Source organism: Alligator sinensis, unplaced genomic scaffold (assembly GCF_000455745.1).
Source record: "Alligator sinensis unplaced genomic scaffold, ASM45574v1 scaffold43_1, whole genome shotgun sequence".
In the NCBI taxonomy this organism is placed as follows: domain Eukaryota; kingdom Metazoa; phylum Chordata; order Crocodylia; family Alligatoridae; genus Alligator; species Alligator sinensis.
Genome location: NW_005842092.1, coordinates 1,095,800 through 1,107,593, shown reverse-complemented (window position 1 = coordinate 1,107,593; position 11,794 = coordinate 1,095,800). Strand labels below are relative to the sequence as shown.

The 11,794-nt window shown below is 42.9% G+C and overlaps 1 protein-coding gene across 8 annotated transcripts in view; it reads right to left on the bottom strand.

Annotated features, from left to right (window-relative positions):
- The window catches only part of PFKP (phosphofructokinase, platelet), an 87,380-nt gene that overhangs the window by 52,050 nt on the left and 23,536 nt on the right, over positions 1 to 11,794 (bottom strand). For all 8 annotated transcript variants that reach the window (XR_003094193.1, XM_025204678.1, XM_025204679.1 and 5 more), the window contains exon 3: positions 6,183 to 6,260. Coding sequence is in view for 7 of the 8 variants with exons in the window: in XM_025204678.1 (XP_025060463.1) it covers positions 6,183 to 6,260 (78 nt within the window). In the remaining variant the exon portion in view is untranslated. The remainder of the gene's footprint in view (positions 1 to 6,182; positions 6,261 to 11,794) is intronic.

Here is an 11,794-nt window from a genome sequence, read left to right as displayed (position 1 = left end):
TCCCTATATATAACCAATACGGTACTATGTAAACACTTATTTTTTTCAACTGGAATTCACACACCCCCTTACACATGTACAAATACTTTCGGTGTAAAAAAATGAAGTGGTGACAAAATGATCTGTATCTTCTGCCATTACGAATCTGCTGTCCAGATTTATAGACAGCAAAATCTGCATATCTATATTTGCATATGATTTCTTTCCTTGACTACCATTTTAGCTTATTTCCAATGCACAGTAGAAAGTATCATTACCATAAGTACATAAGTTTTTCTTTTTTCTTGTCATAAAATATGAAGATTATCTCAATTTCTTTTCCCTGTAATCTGAGTCATACACAATTCAAATTTAAGCTTGGAATTGGTTCAGACTGTCTCACCAACTGAAACAGTCTGCCTCACTCCTGGATGATTTTGTTCCAAACTATTTCTTGGCATGGTCCAACTATATATTTTGCAAGTCACAGCAAGCAGATAATAGTAAGAAAAAAGTAGACAGGGAGAGAGTCTTGCAATCTGTCTCCATGAAGAGGAGCACAAGTCTATACTTCAAGCAGCTATAAAAATAAAAAGACACGATAGAAATAGCGTGTAAAGTGATCTACACTAAGACCTTAAAAAATTAGGAAAGAGATTGTGTTAAGTGAAAGATAAGCGTTCCTTCTCTTTTCAGAAGGAAAACTAAACTGAAAGAAATGAGAAGCTACTTAACGTACCTCTTGAAAAACTCTATGTGTATGTTCACACGCACATGCCACTATAGGCAACATATGTGGTGGAAGCATTCAAGCTCAGAAGAGCAACAGCACCATCCCGGGGCTCTGCAATGATACACAAACCAGAACCTCCAGGAAATTAACAGGTTCAACTGTACAGAAGGAAGGAAGACTAGCCAGTGGTAGAGAGGTTAGCTGGGAGCCTTAGAGGCTAGCCTTGACACTGACATCTTGTGTGTCCATGGACAAGTCAATTTACCTCCCAATCTGGGACCCTTACAAGAAATGGTCTCATTGGCAGTTAAAAAATTTACTTGTAATCTACACTTCCTCTAGCATAGCGCTGTTCAATCTATCCATAGGTCAGGTGAGAACCATAAAGCCTGTATCGACAGCTTGCCACCCAACACCATGTCCCTGTCTGAGCTCACCAGCATACCAGCATGGCTCCTGCCAGAGCACTGCCCAGAAAAAAACAGCCTGAGCTGTGCATGTACAGTGAACTCTCTAGCCACAGTCCATCTCAAGAACTGGTGAGCTCAGAAAGCTCACTATGCATGTGGAGTTCTAGCTGTGCTTTTCTATGTAGCCGCCTGCCCATTTCCAATTTTCAGGTTGGAGCAACTTGCAAAAAGGCTGAGCACCATAGCTCTAGCACCATTGACACCAACATTACGCTAGACTGACAAATACCAGATAATGAACTGCGTAGTCAAGAGTAGTGCTTGTAGAGTGAAAGAAAAGTATAAACACAGTTTTCCCATCCAACGACCAGGGCTAAGACTTCCCCTATAACAGAACATGCACCAGTGTGCGTTTCTGCAGTAGCAAAAAAAGTCCATCTTTGAGTGACCCCAGACTGAGAAAATGTCTCATAAGACAGAATCCTTGATCTTCAATTCCTAGCTGAGGGTGATGTCCCTGCTGAAATTGTCCACTAGGGTGTCCTGACAAAAGATGTATAAAGATGCTCTGTCAAAAGTAAATCCAGTGAAAATGCATCAGTTTTAGAGCCTGTCCATTTCCCTGCACTGTAGATATGATCTCGTTCCTTCCAGGGCCTATCACAGTGGGGGCCAGGAGGGCCATTTGGCCCGGGCCTCTCATTCACGGAAGGCCTCAAATTTAGACTTTTGACGTTATCTCCAAATGAGGTTACACATACAGACACAGAGATACACTGACAGGATTGAAAGAAGAAGAAAAAAAGCTAGAAAAGCACTTGTTAAATAAAAAAGGAACATTTATTACAAATTATTGCATTGTATTTTGAGCCTCAAAAAATGGAAGTGGCCTGGGCCTCTCTCGACCTCTGAGAGGACCTGGTTCCTTCCTGCCTATTGATATAAAAAGGTCTGAGCATGGTATGCAAAGATGTGCTGCCAGAATGCCTAGCAAATTCACTGAGCTCCGTGCTACTACAGAACTTTTCTCACTGAAAATCTTAGGTTGTTCATGTTGCTCTCCTCCCTAGAAGGGAACCATCAGTCACAGTAATCTCTCTCTCTTTATATGACATTTTAGGATTACATTCATACAACTTCATAGATTAATATCTAATTTTGATAGCCATTTGACTGCTTCAGGGGTAGCTGCATGAATTGAATTTATATCACCATTATATGATCTAATTGGGCAATCATTCACAATGTGTTGCACCTTCTGAAAAACTGCACCACAATTGCAGTTCTCCATTTATGGAGTAGGTGTCCACATTTTCCATGAAGTGTCCAAATGCGATTCAGGGAGGACCAAATCTTTTTCGGTAGGTCAAATCAGTTACAGTAACATTTGAGAGAGCGTGAACATAACTACTCTACAAGTATTTGTAAACCCCCCAAAAATGAGACCAGAGCAGAAGCAGCATCTGGTAGCTTGTCACTCAAAACTAAAGGCTGGCTGGAAAATATGATTCTCTCTCTAAAACGTCCAGCTTTTTAGTACTTTATCCTTTAGGATGCTCCTGAACAGTTTTAATTTTTTCATTAGCAGCTGCAATGACTAGATATGAGCATAGTATGTATATAGAAAAAACACCGTGTTATCTGGTAACATTTCTCTATCTTCCAAGTGTTTTATAGCAGAGTTCCTCATCATCTGCAAGGTCCTTGATGGCCTCATTAATTAAACTACCTCACTGAAAGTGAACACTTAAGAGAGTATCTTTTAGCTGTGTAGGTTCCTTAACTGTCTCCCTGGGGATCCGAGACACATGTTTCGTATGGTTCTGGCAGCTGCTGAAATAATCTATAAATGGGGCTGCTGAAGAAACTATCACTTTGTCAGGATGACAACAGTTACGGGCCTGTACATTCCTCCACCTCAACATCTGCATCAAGAAAGTATTCTTGTATTGAATGTAAGGATTCAAAATGAAGGAGAAGCCTCTGAGGCCAAGAATGAATATCTTAACTCTGGACAGTTGTACTGGTTTCTATGGTCCCTCATAGCCGTAGTAGTCTGCTGGGAAATGGACACTAAATCCAAATGACTACACACCATGGGGTGTGCACTCCGAGAATGGGGCTGATACTACCACTCCCCACATATTAACAGAAGTTCAGCACTGAGCCTAAGTGACCAAGTACTAGGCACAGGTTCCATGCCAGGGCCAGTGCTAGTGTAGCAGAAAGCCCCCTTTTCCTCTTGCCTGCATTTGCTTTCCCCTCTTTGGATATGCTTCTCCTCTTCTACCTTTTCTTCCTTCCTCTTTCTTTCACTATAAGATAACGAATTGTGTTTTAAAGTTTGTATGTGTGCATTTTGTATCTCCCCTTGTATTTTGGTATTTTTATCTATTTGTGTGCCATGGCATTACTCTTGTAGTTTATATTTTATACTCTTCACCTTTTAACTAAATGTGTTTTAGTTTTAGAAGTAAGTTATACACTGTAATAATATTAACAAGAGCAGGAATCAAACCGCTGCTTCCCTGTATCAGGTGGGCCCCTGAAAGAGCAAGTGAATCAGTGATTGAATGCATAACACAGTAGCAGGCTTTAGTAACAAGCAGCAAGTAACACCCATGGAAACCGCAGATCAACTAACAGAAGAAATCAATAGGAGACAATGTAGCAACCAGGAATTTTCTAAACTTCACTGTTCAAGGGCTAAAAGCCCCAGTCTGAGTTAATCAATGCTGGGGACCAACTTTTGGGGCTGAATATCTCCAGATTGACCGGTCCCAGAGCCCTATTCATGACAGCGGTAAATTAATCAAAATTCATCAATGGACTCCCAAACCTGCACATACATGCGGACGACCCCTGGGGCTGACAGATGCTATCCAGTAGCCACTGAGGGGGAAATCCCACGAGGGTCAATGACCCCTGGATTGGGCAAACCTGAAAACTGAAGAGTCACCGAAGTCTGCCAAGGACAGATAAAAAGCAGTGAAAAGTGACCCTCAGGGGCGCCCTCTTGATCTCCAACTTGACCAGCACCCGACCTGTCCAGCCAGAAGGACCAGCCGGCGACCCTCTTCTGGAGGATAACACCACGCTGAAAGAAGCCTTGACTGGCCATTGACGTCAGACTCCAGGGCTTGTGGGATAGGTATAACCGACTCTGGTGCCTCCCCCAAACATTTGTAGCTCGCTACTGTGTGTGTGCGAGGGGACCAGCCCCAAGGTTTATGATTTGACTTCATTACAGTGTTTCAATCTGCCTAATAAACCAGAATTTTAAGGATCCCGAGTTGGACATTTGTAGCCAACACTAGTAGCCCTGATGTTTTGTGAGCCAGTGCCACCAAAGCCAGTGAAGGTGGATCCTGAGTTCATCACAAACTCACTGTGCACTGTGAAGTATCATCAGTTTTACTGGAAAGTAGGACAGGATGGAAAGAGGACATTACTTTGTATCATATCTTGGTGAAAGTGTGGGTCTTAGAGCCAGACTTCTCAGTATCAAAGAAGTTTGCTCTAGAGTGTCAATGGTGACATCGGAGTACTAGTGCAAATTTCAAGGTGCTTGTTGTCCTTCTGATTATGCAGCATGGGAGGTCTCGGAAATCAGGTTTTAGTGCTTGTGCCTCTGAGCTTTACTGAGAGCTGCATGGGGCCAAGAATTCTCAGAAGAGGATGGGCAAAGGGAAGGTGAGGATTACCATCAGGAATTCTGGAACAGTGATCTTATTCTCAAGCCCTCTGAGTCTGGCCACTCCAGAGGTTGATGCAAGTCTTCTTTAAAGGGAGATGGTTTAAAGCAGCAGAGGTAGTTGACATACCAGTCAGTATCAGGGATAGCTCTATCGTGTGTGGCAGAGCTTGAAGCCAGGCAACCCAGAGGAAGCCATGCTGAGGCTTCAGTGAAAGGAAAGTGAGAGGAAAAGCATTGAAGCCTACTTGCCTTGAGTAAGCACGTAGTACAGGTCAAACTTGGTCATAGAAACACAGAAATCTGGAGGGGGGAGGTTAAAAAAATAAGAATAGAACACAACTAACAAGAAGACCTAAAAACTAGAATACAACTTACAAGATAAAAAAAACAAGTTTAAAGGATGAGCTGTAAAGCAAATACCACAGACTAAAGCAAACAACAGAAGCTCCATCATGAAGCAAGGGTGGCTGAGAGGGACTGAGAAATGGAAAGTTTACATCCCCATTTATACCCACAGGGACACTAGAAAGGGGACCAGGGAATAATCAAACAAGTTCAAGTGTTTAAGATGCATGTGTAACCCACAGCAGAATGCTAATATGGATCCATACTTGAATGAAAAAGAAAATGTATGTGTTTCCTTAAAATTCAATAAAAGTATATTCAATAATAGAGACAGCAGAGTAAAATTAAAATCAAATAAAGGAAAATAGAACAGCCTGGAAGAAACACCCTACATTTCTTTGTTAGTCAGAATCATAGCTATTTAAAGAAAAATACAGCAGAGGGTAAAGCAGTACAATTGCCATACAATGACCTACTTATGAAGGGCTCATCCGATATATACACGAGTTTTCACTTATAATACATTCATATCACATCTTTTTGTATATAATTTTTTTTTAAAGTGCTTACTGTTTTTTGTTGAGCAGTTTCCATACCATCATGTAAAAGAATAAACTAGCATTTAACTTATGAAGTAGTTGTATTATTCAGGCTTCTGGGGTCCTATTCTCCTCACTTATTTATTAAATACAAAATGACTCCCGATGTCCCTTTTTTTTCAAATAAAAAGACTCCTAAATATATATTTAGAAGCCTAATCTTAGGAACCTAATTTTGAAAATCTGGAGATTGGAGTTTGTGTGCCCCAGTGTGATACACCTGAAAGAGAACATATTTTAAGACAGTATTGCGCATTCATCCCCTGTAAAACCCGACTGTTAAAGATGTCACAAGCTGGGTACCTAGAAAGCAAGAAGGTTAAACTCACCGACTACTTTTGAAATCATTAGCTATGAACTTTAAGCTAAAAGTTGTTGGTTAATTTAAAATGAAAATGTATATTTCTTATGGTACTTACCACTTGCAGGATACTTGATACACTTTCCCATGAGACTTCAACAATGTTGTCACCTCCATCAACCATACCCTGGTAACCCTGAGACAAGAAACAGTATTGTAGTGAATGTAAAAGTAACCCAAAATTAACTAAAATTGTAATTACTTTAAAAGTTATATTTAGACTAACAAGCTCTTTAGAATAGGATGGTTTTTTTGTTTGTGTATCACCCAAAAAATGGGTTCTGGTCCATAATTGTAGCTCCTAAACACCACTGAGGAAAAAGGACCTTTGAGAGCCACCTTATAAATACTTGGGGACACCAAATGCATGTAATGACCAACAAAAGTGTGTTTATTGTGCTATGTCATATTCCCAGGCATTTAAAACCACCTAGGTTCCAACAACCTTGAAGGCTGAACTGTGAAAACAAAGAGAACTACAACCACCCCTCCAGCTTATGAAAAAAGTATTATTCCTTTCCCACTGTCTTCAATGCCATCTGAAAACCCAAACCTAGACAGTGGCTGGCCATGTATCAGGAACTACCTGGAATAGGTCTACGGTTTCACAGCGGCCAGGAAATTTTGAGCTCAACCAAAGGAATCATCATTCATGTTGAAAATTAAGTTGTTTATCATGATCAGTCTTGTAAAGCCAAGGCCACAGTAGTTATGAGATGCATAATCAGTTTAACTGGCTGATCAGCAGTATACAGGGCAGGCTATGAACCAAAATAAACAGGAATCTTTTGAGTATTATTACCCTCTGCGATGACAGAACCATGCATTTGTGTGTACAGCACAAACTGGATAATTGAGGAGATCCCGTCCGGTCTTATATTCTATTGTGCATTATATATACACACACACACACACACACACACACACACACACTCTTACACAAACACACACACACACACACTTTCCCCTTGTAATTTTGTTAACTTCTTCTAGATCAGGTAATCCTTTTCTTGTACTACTTAATACGTTTGTGAAACACAGACAGCACAGTATAGCCAACATTTTATATTTACCTTTAAAAGAGCAAAAAGTAAAGTAATGATGTATACAATTTCTCTAGAAGAAGTTCATTGCTTAACACTCCCTCAAAAGTGCAATTAAATTCAACTCATTACTACTACTTCTCCTGAGGGCTTTTAAAAATTAATTTTCTAACCAACTCCTTTATTTTCTATTATTTCCTTTCTAGTTCTTTTCTGCAAGATAACATTATTTTCTCTTAAGAACACAATCATCCTCAGACATCTTGATCGCTTCCTGTTTCTTACCATATTTTCCCAGCTTTGTGATGCAATGCAACATTTATATTCAGTTTTAATACCAGTTACCACAGAAAATAGTGCAGTTCCACTATTTTATAGATTTACTGTTTTGAAAGCCCAGTTGTTGCTATGAACCTTTTCCATATCCTTGCATAAATTTGCCAGTTTTAAGACGGAGTGCAAAGCATATATTCTCTCTCACAGGTCCCACACCGCCTATCATATTGACTTTGCTTGTAGCAAAGGCATTTCAAAATTGAAAGAAAAAAAGTCTAATGACCTCTGTATTTAAGTTTTGGTTTAGTAAATAAAACTATATCACCGCAGCTACTTTATAAACAGGATATTGGAAAACATTTCTACACCTCAGGTTTCTCCCCCCTCCCAATAAGACTCAGAAAACAGAAGAAAATGTCAGTCATCATCATTTCTAAAAACTTTAGGGATTTATTTAAAATCCACCAGAAAATGACCTAAAACTTCTCAATAAACTTGTGACAAGAAACCGAATATCAGTACACAAAATCCATCTGTATTAATAAATACAAAGAAAATCTTTTACAAGTTATTGTTATAGTAGTTGGCATCCAGCTAATGCTTACTCCTTTCTGTAACTTAGGAATACTGACAGCCACCCATCCATCCATCAGCCATCTGAGCACCTCTTACATACCATCAACAGGACGGCAGAGTCCCTAGCACACTTCATGAAATCTTTAGAATTTCTCCCTTTTGCGGTAAAAACATTTATCTTTGTTCTGCTTTTTTAAACATTTATTTTGCATTTTATATCTGTATTACTCCAAAAGTTTTAAATAGAGAGGTCAGGTTTCCATCTGTTTGTTTTTTGGTGGGGGCAGGGGGAACTTTTTTTTTTAATCCATTGACATCAGTCGCAAGAGTCTAATTTCAACTGGGTAAGGTTAAAGCCAAAGTGAATGTCATGGGATTAAACTGCATTTTAAGGAAGGTAAGCTTTGCTCTACCTCTGACAAAAATTAGCTGCCAAGGATGGGTTTGAGGACAAGAATCAAATGAGAGATTCGTATGTGTCCCTTTACTTTATATATGTATTAGGATACAGTATCCAGTTATATGAGCATATATTATTTTTCCACAGCATACCAGTGCCTGCAGTGGTTATGGAAAGGGGGAAGAATTAAGGGTATGCCATCAACTATAAATCTTGTTTTTCCTAACTTTTGAGTTGAATTAACTTTGAAGTTTAAATAATGTTCCTTTAACATGAGGTTTTGTTTTTTGTTCATTTGGTCTGTCTGTTTAATGTTATTTTAATAAGTGCTCTGGACAACGAAATCACTCAGTAGTGATTTTGCATATATGCAAGCTCACATCCATTTTTATCTTTTATTGATTTATTTTCCATGAAGTAGGAATTGGATTGTTTGAACAAGCTGATAGAAATTTTAACTGCTGCACCTTTAAAACATGTTTCCATTTCCTATTTTGGAAATGTCAGTTAGCCATAACATCTCTCCCTCATTCCTCCAAGAGTGCTACACAAGAATAAGTGCTTCACTCCTCTAGTGAAAGAAGCCCACTTACAAAAAGCCATGCTAAATGTCAGATGAATAATGATAGGCCTTAAGAAAGACCTCCTGTGGTCCCTGTTTGTCAAAATGTATAGTGATGTGAATCAGGCACAAAACCTGCACCTTTTAACAGCATTTAGAATAGCTTCCTATTGAACAACTAAGACATATTTTTTTCATTTGTCTCAGAGTTTGAACTGTGCATATATGATTTTTTTTTGGTCAGCGCATGTCATTTCCTATTTGTACAGCATGGAGCGCGATGGGATTCCAACCGAGTTGGGCCTCTAGGTGCAACCAAAATCATGAAGATTAAATTTAGAAAACAGTTTAAATGACCATATTTACCCATATACAAGATGACCTTGAATTTAAGATGACACCCCAATAATTAGATTCTATCCATGGAAAAATTGTAAATTTACTAAAATTTTCATTTATAGAATCTAATGATTAGACGATCATCTTAAATTCATCTGTCCCCCGCTCTACGGCATGCAGTGAAAGAAGAGGAGAGAAGGAGGGCAGCAGCAGGACAGACAGTGGGGAAGGTAATAGGAGGGTATGTTGTGGTAGGGCAGGATTTCTGTGGGGGAGGAGGAGTAATGAGGCAGGCAGTCGAGGGAGTTGAGAGAGACGAACAGTGTGGAGGCAATGAGGCAGGCAGTGAGGGAGGCAGGCAGCTTGCCCCCCGCCCCCATTTACCCTTCTTGCACCTGCCCTCTGCAGCCTCATGTCTCCATTCCCCTTCCACTAACCTCCTTTTCCTCACTTCCTACCCCTTCTGCCCTCTGCAACCTCAGGTCCCCACCTCCCACCTTCTCCCCCCCGCGCCTCTCCTTCCCCTTACCTTTACTCTGCGCTAGCAGGCTCTGTCCCTGCTGCAGCCTGGGGTTACTCAGTACAGCTCCAGCCTGGCCCCATAGCAGCGGCATGGAGCCAATACCACTGCTACAAGGCTGGGCTGGAGCACATGCTCCGTGTTCGAGGCTGCAGCAAAGATGAAGCCTCCTCGTGTGGAGCAAAGGTAAGGGGGACAGTGGCGAGGGGGGATAGAGTGAGAGAAGGGGAAGCAGGGGCTTGAGGCAAGACTGACTGGGGGTGCAGAGGCAGCAGAGGGCAGGCAGCAGCTGGCTGCTCTGGCCCCAACCCAGAGTTGGAGCCAGAGCCACAGCAGCTGCCTGTCCCCCTGCCGCCTCATACTTGATTGTAAGACAAGCCCCACCCCATGTTAAGTGGGAAAAAAACTCATCTTTTAATTGAGTAAATATAGAAATTTCTCTCAAAAAAAAAAAGAAAATAGAAAGACTGTGTATGTTCACATCCCATGGAGATTCTTTTAGCACAACTGATGCTTACATTAACAATCCCACCCCCCACCTCCTGACATTTATTGTTACCAGGGATCCTGGTTTTCTGTTTAAAAACTGCAAATTCTCTGATAGAAACATACAACTTCTATGATTAAAAACCCCAAAACCCCTCAGTCCCCACCCACATCCCTCCCACCCCTGCCAGTGCCCCTTACTCCCTACCCACAACCCCCCACCTCTGCTTAGCCAGCACCCCTCACACCCCAACCACAGCCCCCTGCCCCCCCACAGCCCTGTCAGATGGGGCCCCCAGCTGCCAGGGCTATGAGGCCAGGGACCTGGGTCCACAGCCCCCTGCCCCCCAGCAGCACCTCCATGGGAGCAGGGGGGGCGGGGGGGCGGACTGCCTGCTGTGGGTTTGGTTTCCCTACCCTGATGCCCTCCCCCTGGGGCCTCCGCACCCCAACGGATGGGACCCGGCACAGCAGGTTAGAGTGGGGCCAAGAAGCTCAGTGCTACCACCACAAGCCCTGCACTACCATGGCGAGGGACACCCTGCCCGACTAGCAGCAGCAGTGGTGGTGGCCCAGAATTGTGCCTCCTGCTGCTCCTGGGCAGGCAGGGGTACCTCACCATGGAGGCGTGGGGTTTGCAGAGGTGGCATCGAGCTTCCCCGCCTGGCCCCACTCTGACCTGCTGTGCCAGGTCCCACATAGGAGGGAAGCAGGGTGGGGAGCCCCAAGCCCACAGAAGGCAGTCCACACTCGCCCCTGTCCCAGGCACAAATCTGGGGGTAAATGCCTCCCATGCTTCCCCAGTGAGTGCTCGCAGCAGCAGGGAGGCAGCCCTGTAACTGCCCCCCCACCCCAAGACAAGCTGCCCACAGCTCCATCCCATTCTCTGCCTGAGCCCTGCAGCTGCACATGTCAGCCCTGGGCCCCGAGCCCCACGTACCGCCCTGACTGGGCAGCAGCCCCAGCCCTGCCCAACTCACTCACTTCCTCACCATGGGGGCCTCAATCCCCACACCAGACCTGTGGGAGCTGCTCGCCAGGGAGCCTGGCAGCCATGTGATGTGTGCATGTGCACATGTACATGGCACCCCCTGCTGATCACTCTTCTCCTGCTCCCTCGAGACTGGAACTGTACCCAGCCTACATGGGAAAACCCACCATTTCCCACATTTTTGCCTTTGCAGTTTGAATTTCTGTTTCATAGATTCATAGATGTTAGGGTCGGAAGGGACCTCAATAGATCATCGAGTCCGACCCCCTGCATAGGCAGAAAAGAGTGCTGGGTTCAGATGACCCCAGCTAGATGCCTATCTAACCTCCTCTTGAAGACCCCAGGGTAGGGGAGAGCACCACCTCCCTTGGGAGCCCATTCCAGACTTTGGCCACTCTAACTGTGAAGAAGTTCTTCCTAATGTCCAGTCTAAATCTGCTCTCTGCTAGCTTGTGGCCATTATTTCTTGTAACCCCC